Below are 21,506 nucleotides of genomic sequence, written 5' to 3'. Positions count from 1 at the left end.
GATAGCTCTTCAGCTGAAAAGGTGGCTGGAGGAAAGCTGGCAGGCGCTGAGCGGCATCCGGTCCAGAATAAATCATCCTTAAAGGATGGGAGTGAAACTGTTTGGTATTGCCCAAATAGGGGTGGAATAGAACTAGGTAATGAAAGTGCAGGTGGCTGAGACCTTTGAGAGAGAAAAACCACGTTTATATCGTCGTCGTCATCACCACCATCATCATCTCCTACCTTTTTCTCCAAGGAGCTCAATATATGATGTACCTACTTCTCCCCATCCTTATTTAATCCCCACAACCATGTGAGGTTAGGTTAAGAGGCAACGACTTACCTTGCTAGAATACTCAAGAGCCAAGATGGGCAAACTGGAGTGCTGGGGTTTAAAGGCAAGCATAGCTATAGTGGGCATGATGGAAGCCTAGTGGAATGGAGAGAGTACCAGAGGGACCCAGTTATCGCTGGATAGGAATGCTAAAGGAAGGACAGGGAAGGATGTGCTGAAGGTGCTGCGCCTCTGAACGTCGAAGGAAGTCCAACAAACCAGAAATCCCAGAAAGTGGCAGGCCCCCCTGCAGAATCGGAGTGGGTAGTGATTCCAGGACCCCTGACCCAATCACACCCCTGACCAAAATGCCCAGGTACGCTGGAGATGGGAAAATGAAATCAAGGAGACTAGCACCACCTTAAAAGAAGTAAAGCCAAAGTTTCAGGGGCTGCAGGCCCCTTCCTCAGAAGCACGGCGTGATGTCTTGAGTGGACGGGGAATGTGCACGTGGTTGGGGGCGGGCGGGTATTGCCTGCAGGGAGCAGATGCCGAAAGTGCAGATGGATGGACAGCGGCCTCTCGCGAGGAGGAACGCCGTTGGTAATGCGAGCATCTTGGGCTTAAAGGTATAGGCGAAAAGGTGGCGCCCACCTGCTCCGGAATGGAGCCTCCCCCGACTTCGGGAAGGTCGCGGAAGCTTCGTGGCCCAACTGCTCCAAGCCGGGGGGGGGGAGGTACCGGAGGAGATGGGGTTCCGCACATGCTCTTTCAGCCCCCTGGAGACGCGCTCCCTCTTCTTAAAATGGCACAGAAATCTCCACCTAGAGAAACTCTCCTACGCGACTGCCTTTGGAGCGATGGGCTTGGGATGCTTTGCCAATCAGGTCTGGGCGGGGGGGGAACCCCCTCACCTGTTAAAGAGCCAGTGTACCCACATCTTTGCTACGGACGAGGCCTAGCCACCCGCAGCCAGAGGGGGCTGAGAAGGCGCAACAACTTTGGAGGGGCCGCTGGTAGCTGAGCAGAAAAGAAAGGCTTTCCCTTGACTGAGAGCGGAGGGGGGTTTGTTGCCGAGATCCCCGTCCCTCCTTAAAAAGAGGCCGAGTTGGCTCCCCGCTTTAATCCCGGCGATGGGTGGCGCTTTCTAAGTAGGCGGGTTGCTTAAAACACGCCGCGGCTCACCCAGCGGTTCTTAGATGGCGGAGGATGCTTTGTGTGGGTGGCTGCAGTAATATGGCTTGTTACCTCAGGTCTGATTCATTGATGCTCTTAATTTGTTCGGTGAGCAGTCAATGCGTTTCCATATTCGCCTGACTGGAGTCTCTATACCCTAGTAACATGTAAGTGGGATATAAGACGTTCTCCTTCCCCGCCCCACCCCCGCGCCTTTGCTGAGGATGTTTCCTTAGAAAAAGAAAATGTAAAGTGGTTCCTAGGCCTCCTCTTCAAGGCGTATCAGGCCTCATTTTTGGAAGCTGCTCTAAAAGTGCAGGGGTTGGGTGGAAGTGACATAGCAAAGACTCTCTCTGTACATGCTCAGGAGAAGCTATTTCTTTGTTAGTGTTTCGCATACACTAAAGGTGTTGGGCCCCTACGGGGCTGGAGCCTACACATACTTGGGCGTTGCCTGTTCTTCACTCCCTTAACTGGTCTTTGAATCCCAGAGTGCCTTTGCTTCCCTCTCGACCCTTGTATCTTTAGCAGGATGAATCACCTGTACCCGCAGCTGATGCGCCACATGGACCAGCTCTTGAGCCTCATAGAGTTCAACAGCAGCATCGAACTAGGTGGGTTGGCCAAGGTTCTCCTTCCTTTGCCTTTGACAAATCTGAACATATTGCTAATGGTGCTTGATGTGCATTAAGCAATGCACACAGTGCCTTGGGGGCTGCAGCCTGACCCCCCCCCCCCCCCGTTTCCATGAATCTTCAGTGATTTTGGAGATGATGTTCCATTGTAAAATACAAATTTTATCTGAAGTGCAGAAAACTTTCAAACTGCATTCTCACCCATTGCCCAGTTAAGAAGTAAGTGTTAACAGAACACCCTTTTGTTGTTCTGCCCAGTCAATGCAGAGAGACTGGGCTTGGCTGACAAGTATGTAGCTGTTCATTATTTGGATGTTAATGGCATTACAGTACTAAGCTTGCTGATATATTTAGATTGCTTGTTCCTGAACTGAATAAAAGCACCCCCCTGCTGCTCATTCTTGGGCTCACATTGCCATGACAACAGCTCCCACTTCCTTTGATTTGTGGCCTGGCTTTGTTTTGTGTTTGTGAGCATTTCTTGGTGTTGTCAGTTTTGTGTTACAAAAATAGTTTGTGTGTCCATCCTGGCACTTAGCCGTGCATGGAAACAGGTTCCAGGGTTGTCTTTCTTTATATCCTGCTAGAGGGGGTGGACAATCTCAGGCCCAGAGGCAAAATGCAGCCCTCCAGGTCCCTCTGTCTTGCCCTCAGGACTATTCCTGGGCTGAACTAACTATCACCACACTCAAGTGCTTTTGCCTGCCTGGCATATGCCCTTGAACTCTGACCATGTTCCTTATTTGCCTCTGACTTTGCCTGTGACAAAGGCTGGTGACCACAGCTGTTCCTCTATCTTCTTATGCCTCTGACCTTGCCCACCACTAATATGCAGCCCTCAGAAGGGTACCTATGAGGGAATGTGGCCCTTTTGCTGAAAAATTCTCCCCTCTGCTGCCCTACTAGGGTCCTTTGCTATCCAGTGTCAATGTAGAAAGCTACTGTAGTGCTTGAAATTAAGGTCAGCGTTAGGGGTTGGCGTCATCAGGTGACTAAGGGTCCTGGTGTCAGCCTCTAGAGCCCTCTTCTTCTCCTTGCTTCCTGTTTACCTGTCCTATCCAGACCCAGTCTACCCATGAGGTGGGATGAAGCTTATACCCCAGCTGGTGGAAGCACCTGAGGCAGCATCCCCGTGGGTGCCCCACCCACCCGACCTGGCACTTCCATCACGAGCAAGAAGCAGTGCCAGCCTTGGCTCCACAGGTGGCACAGTGGTGGCAGCAGGGCAGGGTTGCGCCTCCAGTTTTGCCTCCAGTGGCAAAATGGGACATGCAGGCCCTGATCCCATCAAATGAAGCAACCGATGACAGGGAGGAGGAGCAATATTTCTGCTTGGCTTGCCCTGCCCACTTCTTCTGGGTGGCTCTTTAGTTTGGGCTTAAAGGGCAAGTAAATGGGCAGAGGTGGCAGCAACAAAAAGGAGGTGGACGTGTTATCCAGGCATTATCACCACCAGACATCTGAAGGTGATGCTGATTCTGAGCAGGACAAAAACAGGGTGGCAAGATTCTGGATGACTATATGGATTTTCTCAGTTAGTGTATCACATAATTGGGCTCAGATCATAAGAGTTCTTTGGGATTCTCCAATTCAATTCATTGTCTAGTCCAAGACGGGGGTAATTTCAACCCTTTTTTTGTATTTGCTTGTGTTATTTGCTTAAATGGCTCCGCTGCTTTCTTAAAAACTCCACTTCCCATTAGCTCCAGCTAGCATTGGCAATGGTCAGGAATGATGGGAGTTGTAGTTCAGTAGCATCTGGAGGGCCATGGTTTCATAATCACTGCCTTAAGATAGCCCTTTTGTGGTCATTGTAACATGCCACGAAATGGAGCAGGAAGTCAAAGGTACTAGGGTGGGTCGTATGAGAAAAACCAGTGTTGGCAGTTCTGAAGGAGCTGAGATTTCAGGAATATAACTGCATCACCTCTAAGCATCAGCATTGGCAGGGGTTTTTCTTTGATGACAACATGGTTGTTGTTTTGTAAACCATTAAGAGATTTTCACAATCAAGCAGCGTATAAAGTGTGTTAAATAAAATGGCACCCCCATATTTTGAAGCCACTGCCTTCAGCTGTTCTTGAGCTCTTCTAGGATCTCATTTACTATGAATGTATTGCCAAAGATGTTGTTTTTATTCCAAGCTATTCCAATTATTGACAACGTAAGATTTTTTATAAAGAATGGCAGAAAGCATTGTCTAAATTTATCTGGCAAGGGAAAAACCCCAGAATTAAATATAAAATGTTAACAGATACAAAAGAAAGAGGGGGATTTTCCCTGCAAGACTTGAAGATATATTTTGAAGCTGCAGCTTTCTGCTGGATCAAGGAATGGATTCAACTAGATAATGCTGATGTGTTGGATTTGGAAGGATTCGACAATGTACCGTATTTTTTGCACCATAACACTCACTTTTTTCCTCCTAGAAAGTAAGGGGAAATGTCTGTGCGTGTTATGGAGCGAATGCCTACGGGTGGCGGGGGGATCTGCTGCAGTCGTCAGCAGAGGATCCATGGTTCCCCTTCCTTCCCTCCTCCGTGGCTCACTTTGAAACAGCAAAGCAGGAGAAGAGCCGCTGAGTGGGGAGGAGAGAGGGACAGAGAGCCTGCTTGCTTTAAAGGAGCAAAGCGGGAGAGGAGAGGAGCAGCTTACACAAGTGTAAGCGGCTCCTGTCCGGTTGGCTCCTTTAAAGCAAGCAGGCTCTCTGTCCCTCTCTCCTCCCCACTCAGCTGGCTAAATAGCAGCAAAGTTTTTCAGCGAGCCGGGGAGGAGGGAGAGAAGCAGAGCCTGCTTGCTTCTCCTCTTATACCCCTCTTCTGCATTATTAACAGCATCCTTCTCCACCCACCCCACACGTGTTCCTTGTCCCTTGAGTGCTTTTCCTTCCCTCCCCACTTAAAATGTGGTTGCAAAGCATGGATCCACATGGATCCTCAGGATTTTTGCACTGGGTCACCCCAAATTCACCATCAGATCACATAGCATGTCCATGGCTACAGCTTGCACCAAAAAAATCAGGCACCCACTGTTGCCTGGGGCCGCAGTGGTGCAAAAACGTGGTTACAAAGCATGGATCCACATGGATCATCAGGATTTTTGCATTGGGCTACCCCAAACTCACCGTCAAATCACATGTCTGTGGCCACAGCATGAACCACAAAAATCATACATCCACTGTTTCGTTTAGAATATTTTTTTTCTTGTTTTCCTCCTCTAAAAACTATGTGCGTGTTATGGTCGGGTGCGTGTTACGGAGCAAAAAATACGGTATTTAGTTGGCACACATATTTATGGTATGACAAGATAACGGCTCACAAAGGTTTTAAAAATCATGTAATCAGGAAATCTCTTTATAATGTGTGGATAAGATATAAAGATCTCTTAGAAAGGAAAACACCCAGGTGTCTTTCACCAATGAAAGCAAAGGCCCAGAAAAAGTTAAATATGGAGAGTAAATGGCTGAAATATTCTGATTTATTGTTGGGAGATAATGAAGGATTTAAATTAAGACCATTTGACCAAATTAAAGATAAATTGGATGGTTGGCTACAATATTATCAGATTAATGAACTGTATAAGCTTGATAAGAAAAATGGTTTTGCAACAGAAAAATCCAAATTGGAAACAGAGTTGTTAGATACCAATGTTAAAAAACTCTCTAAAATGTATAATTTATTGTTGGAATGGCATACAAAGGATGAACAAGTTAAATCTGTGATGATTGATTGGGCAAGAGATGTTGGACACAATATAATGTTGGAAGATTGGGAAAGGCTTTGGAAGAAAGGCGTTAAGGTTACTGCATGTACTGTTCTAAAACAGTGAAATTAGCAAAGATGTGTCATACAAATGATAACCAATGTTGGAAATGCAAGGAAAAAGAAGGAATTTTTTATCATATGTGGTGGACATGTCCTAAGGCGAAAGACTTCTGGGGGAAAATTTATAATGAATTGGAAAAAAAATGTTGAAAAATACATTTATTAAGAAACTAGAAGCCTTTCTACTTGGAATAATAGGATTGGAACTGCCCAAAAAAGATTTTAGACTGTTTTTGTATGCCACCACAGCGGCAAGACTTTTATTGGCCAAAAATTGGAAATCGCAAGAAATACCAACAATAGATGAATGGCATATGAAGATGTTGGACTTTTTGGAGCTGGCCAACCTGACTGGAAGAATCCGAGACCAGAAAGAAGAGGAGACTCAAGAAGATTGGAAGAAATTTAAAGAATATCTAGCTAAATATTGTAATATAAGATAATTAGAAGTCACTTGGAAGTAACAAATAGGCTTAGGACTAGAATAAGTACGTACGGCTCCCAGTACGTTTCCGAGCACAATTCAAAGTGTTGGTGCTGACCTTTAAAGCCCTAAACGGCCTCGGTCCAGTATATCTGAAGGAGCGTCTCCACCCCCATCGTTCTACCACTGACCTCCACTGAGGTCCAGCACCGAGGGCCTTCTGGCGGTTCCCTCACTGCGAGAAGCCAAGTTACAGGGAACCAGGCAGAGGGCCTTCTCAGTAGTGGCACCCACCCTGTGGAACACCCTCCCACCAGATGTCAAAGAGAACAACAACTGCCTGACATTCAGAAGACATCTGAAGGCAGCCCTGTTCAGGGAAGCTTTTGATGTTTGATGTATTATAGTATTTTAATATTTTTTTGGAAGCCGCCCAGAGTGGCTGGGGAAGCCCAGCCAGATGGGCGGGGTATAAATTATTATTTTTATTTATTTATTTATTTATTTATTATAAGAATGTGTTGTAAAACATTAAGGATTAGAATACTAATAAAAGAGAAGAGGATAGTAAATGGAAGGAGTTAATTTTAATAGAAATATGACTTTGGAGAACTGTTACAAGGTGATACAATGAAATTCAGTTAGGAGGATTCAAGGAAGTCCGCTAACAATGTAAGGTAAATTGGATCTTGGAAGAAATAATTGTTTTATGTTTTTCTTTTGTATTGTAATGTGTTTTCTTTTGTTCTGTGTTTTGTAATGTTATTTCTTTTTATAAATTTGGGAAAGTAAAATTTTTTTTTGAAAAAAATAATAATAGACTCATTTACTTAGAAAGAGTCCACTCCACACAGTTAGTTCTCTTTTCATTGCTGTTGCCTCATGGAGAACCTTTGTGGACGTCACAATGCTTGTTTCTGCCCTCTCTAGACTGCCTCCAGATTGCCAAATGTCTCGAGGGGATGCGCCAGCGATGCTGCCGCCTGGATTGCGACTTGCAGGGAGCAAGGGAGAAGCTGCGCCAGTCGGAGTACGAATGTTCGGTCCTGGAAGTGAAGTTGAAACACGCCCGCAACCAAGTGGAGGTGGAGATGAAGAAAAGGCATCGGGCAGAAGCTGAGCTGGAAAAGCAGGTTCTTGGAGGGGCATGGTGGAGAAAAGTAGATGGGGGGAGTTTTTCTCCCCTTCTCATGTTAGAATCTGAGGCCATTATATGAAGCTGATTGAGGACAGACCATAAGGAAGCTGCCTTGTACTGAGTTCAGGGTTTTGGTCCATCTAGCTTGGTATTTGTCTACATTGACTGGAAGTGTCAACTTTCCAGGGGCCAGGAGGCAATGACAGCCCTACCTGGAGATGCCAAGGATTGGACCTATCTGCATACAAAGCAGATGCTTTACCGCTGAGCTATAGCACTTCCCTATGTAGTTCTTCACAAGCTCCTAATTAAGGTGTAGCGACAGCCACCAGTTTATATGGCTTTTAAAGATAAACTCATCATGTATAAGGCTATCAATTGCTGCCTGTCATGGTTGCTCTGTACTTCTTCCAGGATCTGAGGTAGCAGGCTTCTGAATACCAGTTGGTGGGGGAACAATAGCAAGAGAGGGCTATCCCATCCAGAGGCCTAGGCTTTCCAGAGCCACCCTCTGAGAAACAGGATACAGGGCCTTTGGTCTGATCAACAAGACTATTTAACTTGAAGCACCTGTATCCCACTCTTCATTATCAAAAAGCACTTCCAGGGTGGGTAACAGTCAAAAGTAAAATTCATATGCAGAAAAGCAACAGCAGAAAACAAGAGCAAATAAGATTCCAGCCAAATAATGATGCCCGACTTATTATGTTCTTAGGGCAATAAAGCCTAGTAGGTGAATGGTTTGTGTTGTGTCAGAGTGATGCATGCTGGGAAGAATAATATCTAAACCTGGAGTGGGGAGGTGCTGCCACAGAACTTGGGAACTAAAGAGAGATGGCTGGAGCAAGAAGGAAGTTTTAAGCACAACCTGAATAGAAGCTAGTGTGTGGCACGATAGATGGACAAGAGACTGCTGCACCATAACAACTACAGCTGTGCTGTTTCAGGTCTCATAAAAGCTGCCAGGAGCTGATGTGACTCAGTAGCTTAGACACTGAGCTATGCAGCAAGCTAGTGGAAATTCACTGTTCTCTTGAAATTAAGACTGCAGAATTTTGGACTTTGGGAGCACAGAACTTGGATGTATTTAGTGCATAGTCAATTGCAGTCCTGGACATGCATCCCAGACAAAAACAGTTCACTTGCATTAGGTTGGCTTGGGAGAACTAGGTGCTCCCCACCCTAAGGAGGGATGTACCAGTCTGAACATGGTTACAGCTGCAAAGCGGCTGCACTTGAAGACTGCTACATTCTTCATTCCAACAGGGTCTCCATTGTTCTACTCACCCCTCACCCCTTTTCATCCCTCTCAGGAGCGCAAGCTGCAGCTTATCTATGACTACCTGATGGCTGATTCACAAATCAGTCCTTTCAATGAGGACCAGCGCTCAGCCCTGGCGGCTTTAGAAAGGCCACGTTTCAGCCACAGCACCCTGCTGCCTGGCAAGTGGTGAGTGGCAAGGGAGTACTTAAGACAGATGATATTGCAGCTTCTCTCAGGCAAGCAAATCAATCCTTGTCTGGATATTTTTGTTTTTAAAAATGGACATATGTAAATCTCTGCTTTCACACATTCCACAAAGCATACAATAAATGAAATTCAATCAAACAGCTGTATATACATCATACAGCCCAAATACACAGCAGATCAGTTTTATCTCTCAGCTTAGTTGACTAATTCCTGCTGTTTAGCTTTACTGGTTCCAATAATGGGTAGAGTCAAATTATGACTATTTGCAGAAAGTTTCTGGTGATTCAGATGTGCAGGTAGTTGTTACCATAAGCACAATCATTCCATCTTCTCTTTCTTTCTTTCTTTCTTTCTTTCTTTCTTTCTTTCTTTCTCTCTCTCTCTCTCTCTCTCTCTCTCTCTCTCTCTCTCTCTCTCACACACACACATATACATGCGATTTGGGGCAAAAGGCTTTCAAATTAAATACTGGTGTGAATATCCACATTGAGAACAGGGGTGCCAACTTGAATAAAATATTGGGGGGCCCAAGTAGTTCATCACATGTGTCATGTGATGAATCATGTAGTTCATGCATGATTCATCACATGACACAGTGCATACACACCATTTGCATGGCAATGCCCATGAGCTATTTTATTGGGGGTGCAAAGACCCTTTGGCCCCTAGGAGCTGGCTCCTATGATTGAGAAGTACAGTGGTACCTCAGGTTACGTACTTAATTCATTCCAGAGGTCCGTACTTAACCTGAAACTGTTCTTAACCTGAAGCACCACTTTAGCTAATGGGGCCTCCTGCTGCCACTGCGCTGCCAGAGCACGATTTCTGTCCTCATCCTGAAGCAAAGTTCTTAACCTGAGGTACTATGTCTGGGTTAGCGGAGTGTGTAACCTGAAGCGTATGTAACCCGAGGTACCACTGCATTATAAAAAAAACCAAGTGCCAATTCTACAGGTCTGAAGGGGCCCCTTGACATGCATACCGAAAATAACAATCATGATAGGCGACTAGTTCATATGCAAACCCACAATGCCAGAACAACACAGCATGTGTGATAACAACTTGTCATGGCTTTGGGCTAGAATGATAAACTTACAATAAACTTGTTTAAATAGCAATGAACAATAAACTTGATTAAATAGCAGTAATGTTTCTTTGGCCACCCCTGTCTCACCTTCATCATGGGGTCCTTTCAAAGAAAGGGACTGAATGAAAAGAAAATGTAGCTTTCCCACAATGGTATCCCCACATTTAAATATTTTTTTTAAAATGATGGGTGTTTGGAGAAGATACTGGATTAGAAGAACTGAGCTATATAGCAAGAGTGGGAGAGACAGGCATGATATGAGGCTGTTATTTGTGATACAGCCCCTGTGTTACTCTTCTCAGTAGGCCGTCTGCAGTGGAAGGACTTGGCACCTCAATCATATCTGACATCAGCTTTGATCACTCGGATGACGAAGTTGTAAGTAAGCATCCCTTCCTCCCAGGCTTGCCAGGTCAGAACTGAAAGCTCCAGGGCACAGTCAGACTCTTATGGTTACGTTGTCTGAGATCTCTGCGCTCTACAGAAGCCAAGACTTCACACTTGAAATTGATGGTGCCACACGTACTACTGCAACAGGCCCTGCATGTTGGTGTATGTTTTCAGAGATACACATCAATATGAACAGAGGCAATATACGTGGAAAGGGGTTGGTTTGAAACAAAGTACCATATTTTTCCGTGTATTAGACAAGGGGTTTTTTTTACTTAAAAAAATCATGTTAAAAATCTTGGCTCGTCTTATACATGGGTAGTGCTGAGGGGGTACGTGCGATTGGCTGCTGCCACGAGTCGGAGTTTCTCAGTGACAATAGGGCGGCTGATTGTTTGTTGTGGCGAGTTTTTTTGGCAATTGGCTGCCGCAGCGGCAATTGCGTAGCCACGGCAATGCATGAGATTGTCAGTGTATGTGCAATTCTGGGCAGTTCCCTGAAAAAAAGAGCTTAACAACTCTTGGCAATCTCCCCCCATTTTCTTAATTTTGAGTCCCCCAAAATACACGGGAGCATGTTATACACGGTACTCTTTCAGGGGGAATTATGCTTGGTCACCAAAGGGAGAAGATGCATGTGATATATTAAGAGCAACAGTTTGAAAGCACCCTTGTGGCACTTGTATGCCCAAAACAGTAAAAATTTCTGTTCTACGGGGAGAGAACCAGTTATGCAACATTTTAGTAGAATTTGGTTTGAACTAGGGAAAGCCAGCTGTGGGGAGCACCTATTGCGAAGTGCGTGGATTTCAGCACCATCATACCCTCCCCCTTCTCCCCAGATTTCCAGAGTAGTCTTGCAACTATTCTAGCAACAACAAGGGAAAGCAAAATAGCTTTGCCGTTTTTAAAAAGACTAAACTATGTGAGGAGGAGCAGGACTAAACCAGCCTTTGACCTAACTGGTGCGTACTTGTGTAAAGCAAGTTGTCAACACCCTTCATAGGTTCAAACATTTATTTGCTGTTTTGGGGTGAGAAATGGGCACCTTGTTCTAATGAGAGCACAGATTATTTGGAGACCACATGCCATGACAGATGTAATTTAGTTGTAATTTATTTGCGTATTTATTATTGCATTAATACCTCGCTCTTCCTCCCCAGGTCAACAAACAGATACACAACTTTAAAATTAAGCAAAAACATTCTAAAACGGTTAAAAACATATGAACACAACTTTAGTTCAAAACATTCTAAAAGCAATTACAGTTCAAAACATTCTTCCATCCAATGGTCGTGGGGTTGCCAGGAACTATTCCTCATCCCCCAAATGCCTGGATAAACAGGGATGTTTACAAATTCCTCTGGAAAGTTAATTATGATGGAGGCAGGCACACCTAATGCAGATTGCAGGCAACTCTGTACTTATTTTATTTATTTAATAAAATTTGTATACTACTTGATGGTAAAAAAAAAACACTCAAAATACTTTACATAAAGAATAAAGTAAAAACAATTACAACTTTAAAAAAAAATAAAATAAAACCAGCAACAAACTAAAAGCACACCAGCATTCTACTTGACTATAGCCAGAATGCCAGGGTTTAGGGTAGCTTCTTGCAGAAAACAAGAATATGGAACCTTAGTAAGATACATGTGTGTTGTTGATGAATGCAAGTAGACAGATTCTTATAGCCATTGAAACACGTGTGCATACTGTGAATGCTGAAGAGGCTTCTGGGATGTAGATACAATCTGATACAGGTGGCTATCTGCAGAAGCTTTTAAAATGATGCATATGTATGTATGTATGTATGTATGTACACACAGTTCAAAACTTGAGATGGAAAGAAGTAGCAAGATGTGCTCAAGCTCAGGGTGGGCCTTGATTTTAAGTAGCCCATGAGCTACAAATGTGTCTACATCCTTTCTCAGGCTTTCCTTTTCTGTTTTCTTCTAGGATTTGGAAGTGATAAAATCCCTCAAAGGCAGAGACAAAGGGGTAAGTGAAGGTGGGGCTGGGAAGCATCCTGTCCTTCAGCTGCCACATATTCCAGAACTGAAGCACCCGTTCTATATTAGTTCTGTGTGCCTGCCTCAAACATCTGTTTCATCAGAGACCACAACTGGACAGGAGGAGATAAATCTTCCTTATCCTTATGTGATTCTAATTACACATTCAAATATTTGAAAACGTCTTTGTCTGTATCCCGCCATTTACTTTGCTCTGTCTTGTTGATAGTCTGTAGGGTGGAAAATGGCAAGCAATTTGTGCTGAGCTTCCCTCACCCGGAATTACGTGGATCTGCCTTCCTGTTGCTCTCACACCTGTTTCTCTCCTCCAGTGCTCCTCCCTCGTGCCCCTGATTCAGCCAGTGGCAACAACCAAATCTGCACAAACATCTGTGGCACCTCCGCCTCCGAGTGTAAGTACCTGGCGATGCCCTTGTGCGTATCTCTGTGCGAGGGAAGACCCAGCCTGCAACCTTTGACACCATTGCAAAATCAGCTCTGATAATAAATGGCTCTGATAAAAAGATATTGCAATGTGGTAGATTGCACAGCAGGGTATGTGTTATATGTGGCATGATCAAACAGGGCAATGAAGCTTCAAGTAAAACGGGGTTTCCCTTATGTTCTGCAAGCTCTTAGGGTTAAGATTCCTTTGAACGTGTGGATGTGTGTGTGAGAGAGAATAATCCTGCATCCTTCATTTAAAGGGGTTTGATCAAGACTGCCATTCATCATTCTCTGCCCCTCCCTTCCAATATTGCCAGGCCAATAAGATGTCTGTGGCGACTCTGAGATCCGGAACCACTGCCCACGTTTTGCCTCCTATTGCTGTGGTGCCCCGTCGCCGATCCCAGCAGAGCCGTTGCCTGTCCACACGCTCAGGTGCCTCTTCCCTCCTTTTTTGGGTGTGGCCTGGCTTGTTCTGAAGGTGGGCAGACATGGTTAGGTAATGAGTGTTGACAGAAGGTTTAGCAGTAGAACTAGAGAATATGCTGCAATAAGCTTTTCCGTTTCCAAAATGGAAAATAGGCTGTTCCCAGAATGCTGTAAAGGGAGTTGGGGACAGTGAAGGGACAAAAGATCCTGTTCTGCCTGGGCTCCTCATCACCATCCCGTTTTCCTTAGTTGTAAGTGGGGATGGGGAATCTACTCAATACATGCTCAGGGTACTTATGCCTTTCCTTTGAAGAAAGGGTGTGCAGTCCAAACAGATTTGGAGGCGGTGCTGGTTTAGAGGAGGAGGAGGAGGAGGGATAGAACTACAAAACCACGAGCCATGTTATGTGCAAGAGACTGGCAGGCAGACCCTGAGTGTGTCCAAATGGTTTAATCGTGATCTCAGATGTGTAGGTTTGGATTCATAGGAGCTAGAATAGCAAGAATGGCTTTATGAGGAGCAGGGAGATATTTGGCTTGTCTCCCCCTCCTTTAAAGATGGGGTCTGGTTTGCAAACTTTTGAGTCCATTCTCCCACCTGTCTGTCCTCTGGACAGTTGACCGCCACCATGCTCCCAAGCCCAGGACCACTGGAGGGGATTGAGCAAGTTGTCTGCCCCACCTTAGCCCAGGTTCCTGGCCAACTCCGTCCACACAGAGCAGTCACACTGAGTTCTTGATTGTGGGCTTCTGCACCCCCAGGGCGTCATACTCCAAATGGGAGCCTGCAGATGGAAGTAGGTAGACCAGTGCTAAGATCCAACAATGACTTCTGGGAGGTGCCAGCTTGAACGCTGGACGAAAGTGTCCATGCCTTTAAATGTGTCTCTGATGTGTGGTCTTCTCTCCACAGACGCCACTTCCTTATGGGGCAGCAGTGAGGGGTCAGGCAGAAGTAATAGCCAGGCTGAGAGTGACACCATTGGCACGAAGATTAGGACCGACTTGAGGGGTGTTCAGGACCCCTTTTCTCCTTCTCGCACACAGGGAACACCACCCCTCCAAGAGCACCACTTTACTTCCAAGACGGTGAGAAAAGAAGAACAGGGCTGCCTCTCAGCAACACCCTCAGCTGGAGTGCTTATCTGCTGGGATGCTTTCAAGTGCTCTTAATGATAGGTTGACTGGGTTCTCCTAAGCCAACTGTCTGTATTTGTTTCCAATTTTGTGCAAGTCTCATAACTTCCTGTTAAAATCTTGTAACACTGCATACTACAAGAGTTCTGCTTCTGTCTTGCCCAAGAGTGCTTGCCCTGGTGGCAATCATGCAGTAACATTTTGAAAGCATCTCAGGATAGCTGATAAAGTGGGACGATCTGTGGGTGCTCCAGTACAAACCCACCACTAAGGAACTAAGGATCATGCCAGTAACATGGTGTGGAATGTACCTACAAAAAAGCTCCATGAAGAAGAGATTGGGGTGGGGGCAGGCAGGGGCAGCACCAGAGCCTGTGCCAATTGGACTCTCCTCTCCCCACCTACCCCTGGGCCAACTATACCTTTTGTATCATTTATTTGATGTTTTAAAACTGTCAACCGCTTTGGCAGAAAGGCAGTGTATAAATGCAATAAATAAATCCAAGAGCTCCATTGGACAAATTCAAGCTAGAGGAATATTGTACAAAGGGGCAAGCTATGGGAAGCCTGTGGTCTTTTCCCTCTTGATCTCTGCTGTGCTCATCTAATGCTCTTCTCTCTTCCCTGGCTACAAGATGATCAGCCTGGAGTCGTGTGCGGTTTGCAAATCCCGCCTGCGCTTTGGGAAGGTGGCCCTGAAATGTCGGCCCTGCCAGCTTGTAGTGCATCCTGAGTGCAAAGAACGCAGCCCGTCCGTGTGCAGGCCGACTGCCTCCCCCAGAGCGAGAGAGGTGAGGACGCTTCCCTGGGATGGGAGCTCGTGGGGCTTTTATTTCAGTGCTGCTGGCTTTGCCGAGGGCAAGAGCAATTCGGGTGGCTGGGGTGACATGTGCGGCAGGTATGGCTGAGCTGTTTCCCTCCAATCCACATTGATGGCTACTAGGCGTGATCAATGGCTCCTAGCCACAATGCCTGTGTTCTTCCTCCACTGTCAAACAGTATACCCCCCGACTACCAATTGCCTCTTCTAAGGTTCCCCGTGTCTTCTCAGGGCATTCTGGCAGATTTTGCACCCTCCACCCCACCTCTGGTGCCCCCACTAGTCATCCAGTGTGTGAATCAAGTGGAAAGGCGTGGCCTGAAGGAGGTAAGTGCATTTATGGGGGGGGCAGCAGTGGGGCTCTGAAAGGCTGGTTGAGCTGCTGATGGTTTACTCTTAACTGCCATCAACCTGGATTTCCACATCTAATTCTGTCACTGCACAACTTCTGTGATATTTTTCTTTTTGCACTACTTCCCCTATGCTAGCTGTTGGGATAGAGGTGTTGCATTTAGTTCACTTGCTTCTCCTGACTTCTGATCTTCTTTTCCTTTTTCATCTTGGCTGGTTGTTTGGTTTTCTAATGCATTTTTAATATTTGTCTATTTCTGTTCACTGGCTACTTTTTCTCCCCCAAATTCCTCTCAGCCTCTTTAGGCTCTTCATAATCTTACTTCTGATCTCTGCTGCTGCTGCTGTTCTCCTTATCTGTCCCCTCGTTCTTTGCATTCTGCATGCTCTGAGCTTTCTCATTGGATATTCTGTGCTGGTGTTGCCTGCTCTGACCCTCTCCCTAGACCCGGAACTCTTTGCTTCGGCTACCCTCCTTACTGGTGGTGGGAGATGGGTTTGCATACCCAGTGCCTGTTTTTATCCAGCCACAGGAGTTAATTATATACTTACAGGCCCAATCCAAGGCCCTGTCTTTCACATTTCAAGTCCTAAAGTATCCATGAGGGTGCAGCATTACACAAAATGGCCGTGACATCTTTAAAAAGCAGAAAGAGGCAAGGCCACAAAATGGTGCCGGCAGATGCTTCTGACTAGTGGTAATGATTCCAGGCCTGAAGTGCCGGCTGGGACTGTACCTTAGTGGCCGTTACAAGCTTTTGTGTGTGCATCTGTTCCTCTTGTCTTTTGCTCCTCGTGATCTGCAGGCTGGGCTATACAGAGTGCCAGGTTCAGAGCACCTCATTCGAGAATGGAAGTGCAAGCTGCTTTGTGCCCGAGGAGCGCTTCCCTCACTGGACCAGGTGGCTGATGTCAATGTGATCTGTGGGGTTCTCAAGGACTTTCTGAGGAGCCTGAAGGAACCTCTAGTGACCTTTGCCCTGCACCCTGCCTTCCTGCGTGCTTCAGGTGAGTTTGGACAAGGCAGTAGGTGGAAAGTGCCTTTTCTGGAGTGGTAGTAATGAAACCACCACCACCACCCCAACCTCATAGCACTATTTTCTTCCCACCCAGAAATTCCAGATGAAGCTGCTCGCCAGACTGCACTCTGCCATGTTGTGATGAAGTTGCCTCTGGCCAATAGGGACACTCTGGCTTTTCTGGTGCTGCATCTCCATAGGTAAGCTGGTGAGGGCAGATTTTAGGCTTGAAGGGGGATACCTGGAATTCTGAAATGTGCAAAACTTTCCCTCAACTTGGTGGAGATTTCTGCCTTGGCCAAAGGTGACACTGCATGTTCAAGCCATGTATTTTCCTTTGAAACAACATAATACTGTTTCTGCATGTTAGGAGTGTTGTGAATTTGCTTCCCCATTTGTAAAGGCAGAGGCCTTTGCATTTCATTCCATAAAGGTCTTCCTTTTCTTAATTTTCTTACTCTGTACAAGTGCAAGCAGATAAGTATCTGACAATTGTTCCATCATCAATCCTTGTTGAAAGTGCTGGCTGCACCACTTGCTACTATGGGTATTTTCCTGTCTTGCACAATAGGTTTGAACAGCACTCTTTTCTGTTCATTGATTGGATCCACAGTAACTGTTCAGAAACCTGTTTTGGGACACTTATTTGCTACATCAGATAATGCACTTCTCAAAATAAACAAACATAATAATGGATATCTGTTGTATCAAGGGGTGTCAGGAATACATTTTCTGCTAATGAGGGGTTTTGTCTAATCCTGTCCCCTGCAATTTGTCTTGTCTTGTGGGCTTGGTTGCTTCACCCATTGTGTGGCCTGCATGAACCATGGTTTCTGACCCTGTTGTGATGCCCACCATCCATGTTATGGATATAGCTGGGCTTTGTACCTTTGGGTTAGAAGGATTCTGCTTTGGCCTTTGACTCCATGGATCCATCTCTCTGTCCTTAGGGTCATGCAGAGCCCTGAGTGTCGAATGGACCGGCACAACCTAGCACGTATCTTTGGACCGACTCTAGTTGGGCACAGTAATCCTAGCCCTTCCCCACGCATCATCATGGAAGACACACCACGTCAATGCCTGGTAACAGATGCAACCTGTATTTGTTACTTGTGTGCAGTATTTAATTTTTTTCTGACCCTCTGTGGGACTGCAGGAAAGACTGCACAATGCTCAGACTGTACATCAAGCAAAATCCTGATGCAGTGTGGAACTGAGGATTGATTATTTTTGTTGCACCAGGGTAGCTCTTGTGAACTCAGTGGAATGTGGGGAGGTACCCTGAGCTTGGAGGAGGAATGCTTCTGCTAACTGTGACAAAGGCAGGAACAAAGTCCTGACTGGGAAATCCTGCTTACTTCTGAGACTTTGCCAAGCATTTTAAACAGATTTTTAATATTATATTTTTGTCTTACGGGCTAGAAACTTGCTTTTTTATATTAAAAGGTGTGGGGGGGAGCTGAGATTCCCAGAAACGCTAATTTTAGCCCACTGCAAAATTCAGCAAGTGAGCCCTTGCTATGTGCCATGGCTTTCTTATTCCATAAAATTTCATAAGAGCATAAAAGCTGCAGTGAGAAATTCAAAAGTCAAGGTAACAAATGGAGCATAACTGACTGCTGCTTAATCAATGCTCTTGCATCTCAAGTAGTAGAGTTCAGAGAATTATTCTGAATGCTTTGTTTCAAATATTGGCTTGTGAGAGTGTCAGCTTTCACTGTTCCTCCAAGCTTGCGTTTTTGCAAGCTCTCATCTCTACCACATTGTCAATAAATTTATGATGACAACTGAATCCATGTGAAAACAATGGGCAGATAGACACCTCTGTGGAACATAAGCAAGAACCAGCTAATGACGGCCGGGTGGGGCAGATAGGGAAGAATTTCCACGATTAGGCGCCGGATAAAGCTAACATGATTCCATTCCCCCGCAGGTGGTTGCCAATCTCTTAGCACTGCCTCTTTCGTTCTGGAGACATTTTGTGGGAGAAGAGCAGGAAAACCTGGTGCCTTTGGTGCAAAAGCCCAGCGTCATGAATGAGCAAGGTGAACTGAAGTGTGGGTGGCTTGGGGAGGAAGAAATATAAGAGCCCCATCCTTACTCAGTTTTGGTGATCCTCCAAAGGACAGGTTGGTGGTGGTGGTGGGGAGCTGGACCTAATACTTCCCTCTAACCTTCCACCCACAGACCAGGTCTTCTTTCCTCCAACTCCCCCTGAAATCAGTACCATCCAGATGAGCCCAGGAGGTGGCTGTCTCCCTAATAAGCTATGGGACTGCATTGGGACCACCTTCCCACCCTCGTAAGTGAGCTGGCACAGCTGCCTGGGGTGCATTTTGTGGGGTTGCAGGGGAGGGGGACCTGTGAGCTGAATGCAGCCATCAAGGCCTCCTTGTCGGGTCTCCCAGGACTTTCCCCTCACAGATCCTGCTCCACTCCCTGCTTTTGCCTAACTGGAATGTGCTGTTAAACTATGATGGTGCTCTTGCTTGCCTGGATGGAGAAGTAGCGAGTGTCTGTTTGGGTGTGTGAGAGAGAACCTCTGGTTTTCGTATGGCTGGAACATAGTCCAAAGATAGTCAATGATAAGTCACACCGGCTGCTCTGACCACTTTTGCTTCCGGCCCTGCTCACCACTAGTTTGCCACACCAGGAAGGTTGCCTGTGAGGGAAGGCTTTCTTCTGGCTGAAGAAGATTCCCCAACCCTGCTGCTATTGAGTGCTGCTACCATCCTTGGATAAGGACTGGGTTTGTTTGGGAAGGGTTATCAAACTCTTGTTGCCACAGCTGTCCATGTGCCCATGCCCCTGAGGTGTGGAGGCTCCTACATGTCGTGGAGGTTCTCTGACCTTCCTTTCACCTGGCCAGAGGGGCTGCTGTCAAGGGGGCTGCCATAGATGTCCACTCTGGGGTCTCCCTCTCCTGTTTTGTCTTCTGCCAGGAATGCCTCCCGCACCAAGAAGACGGGCAAATTCTTCCCACTTCCAGTATCTTGAAGCAACTCTGATGCACCAGCGTTGCGTTGGCTTCCTCCCAGCAACCCTCTTCCTTGCCACCTCCAGATTCCAGGCCTGTGTCCTCACATTTCATAGGGAGATGCTATGTGCCTTATCTCTTAATGGTGGCTGACAATCGTTTCTCCAACCTCCATGTTCAGGAACCGAGGAGATCTTGCCCCTCCCCTTTCATACTGCTGGGTCTTGCTTTGTGGACTTCTGGTTTGCTGAAAACTCCAGGCATGTTCTTGAGCCATCTGTTTCCTCTGTTATGATGGACTCCGGGCAGTGAAAACTGGGTTCAGCTTACCTTGTGTGCATACCTTTTGTGCCTTTCCCCTCATGTCCATTACTGGTTATACTTGAATGGCAGAGTTGTTGTCATGTGGTGGATGGGGAAAGTCATTTCCTGGAGCAGTTCATTAGTGGTATCATTCTGATCAAAAACCAAACATGGCACAGTGGGAGGTTTCTCGAGCACTAGAATCCTCATCACCTCAATCACTGATTTTTGCTCTTGATGCTGTCCCTGGTCCTCGTTAGAGCACTTACATGTTTACAGAGGGCAGCTTCCTCAAAAACTGGAATGGCTAAACAGGAAGTGGTGGTATTTACTAGCACATGAGGTTGGTATTACTATTCCCCCCCCTTCACAGTTTCTGTAACTCCTGTGCCTACTCCATTTGGGGTTTGTGGGGGTGTCAGCTGTGCTGGCGCACCACCCAATCAATCCCTTCTGCCCAGAATCATCCTAGAAGTAGTACCTCTGACCCAGCTTGGCCACATGTCAGCCCTGAGTGAGGCCATTTACTGTTAACGGGTGTGCCTTAATCACCGATGGAACTTACTTGATGCTGAACTTAAGGAAGCAAGACTTCTTAGCTCTGTACTTTTGCATTACCCTGTATCAATCAGTTATGAAAACGTTGTAAGAGTCTCCTGATGCTAAAATGTCCACATATCCTTCTGGAGTAAATAGTATCAAAGAAGGATGGGAGATGAAAGACTGTCCAGAGCAATGACTTGGTTTTGTTTCAGTTTTGTCTCTCACACAGTCTATCACTTCCCTTCTCTCTCTTGAGACTCACTCCTGCCCAATCCCTTCTCTTTCTCTGCTCGTTTCAGCAGTGCTCTAAACTTACGTATTTTGCTGAGGGAATTTTGGGTTCTTGCCACCTGAAAGATTCCATGGCTCTTAACAAATTATTTCCCCTTTGTGAACTCCTAACTGAATCCCAGTATGCTGAGTGGAAGGAGCTGTAGCATGAACTTCTTTTCCAATGTGTGAGTCAACCTTACTCCAATGGCTGGGAACTGTGGTTCTAAATGCTCAGTGAGGTCCCTCCAGTGCTGAGGGCCTTAAAGGCATGGTCAACAGCAGGGAATTTGGTGTGGATGAGGATGTTCTCAAAGGGTGTTTTGAATTTCCGGGTCCCCATTAAAATTCCATTGTTGATTTTTCTTTCATAAATATATTTGAAAAGACTTGAACAAGAAGATCCTAATAGCCTAATAATAAAGACACTCTGTTATCAATCTATCATAATAAAAACTATAATATCAGCATGTGACAGTCTTGCTATTTATCATTCAAAGAAGTCCACCCTCTTCCTTTCTCCTACCTTTAAATGTGTCCTTGCTAGTTTCTTTTTTTCTTCCTGGAGCAGCAAGCAGCAAATCTGGTGCCCTTCAGATGTTTTGGACCACAATTACAATCACCGGCCATGCTGGGTGGAGCTGATGACAATTTTAATCCAAAACATCTGCAGAGCCCCCTATTGGCTGCCCACTATCCTGGAGATGCACTGCTCCTCCTGTGAAACGTAATAGCATCACCAAGTGGCCACTGAACATGTGGCCTCCAGTGGTTAAAATAGCTCTACCTGTCTCAGAG

At 45.9% G+C, this 21,506-nt stretch overlaps 1 protein-coding gene across 9 annotated transcripts; it reads left to right on the top strand.

Moving 5' to 3' along the window:
• The first annotated feature begins 503 nt into the window (after nt 1-503).
• LOC308589014 (rac GTPase-activating protein 1-like) lies at nt 504-21,473 on the top strand. Of its 9 annotated transcripts, none has more exons than XM_081197791.1 (17): nt 504-858; nt 1,960-2,045; nt 7,245-7,447; nt 8,766-8,902; nt 10,316-10,388; nt 12,360-12,401; nt 12,745-12,825; nt 13,177-13,294; nt 14,202-14,377; nt 15,061-15,216; nt 15,477-15,572; nt 16,403-16,604; nt 16,710-16,815; nt 17,566-17,698; nt 18,549-18,660; nt 18,803-18,917; nt 19,558-21,473. In XM_081197791.1, exons 1-17 carry the CDS (start codon nt 758-760, stop codon nt 19,610-19,612), a joined length of 1,992 nt encoding a protein of 663 aa, XP_081053917.1. In that variant the 5' UTR covers nt 504-757; the 3' UTR covers nt 19,613-21,473. The 9 variants fall into 9 exon arrangements, with proteins under 9 accessions (XP_081053917.1, XP_081053916.1, XP_081053924.1 ...); XM_081197790.1 differs by having other exon boundaries at nt 10,313-10,388; XM_081197798.1 differs by having other exon boundaries at nt 797-884; nt 1,963-2,045; nt 10,313-10,388.
• The last annotated feature ends 33 nt before the right edge of the window (nt 21,474-21,506 follow it).

Source organism: Podarcis bocagei (genome assembly GCF_964188305.1).
Source record: "Podarcis bocagei genome assembly, chromosome: 1".
NCBI lineage: Eukaryota > Metazoa > Chordata > Lepidosauria > Squamata > Lacertidae > Podarcis > Podarcis bocagei.
The sequence above is the reverse complement of the archived record's forward strand: the minus strand, read 5'-3'. Positions and strand labels throughout refer to the sequence as shown.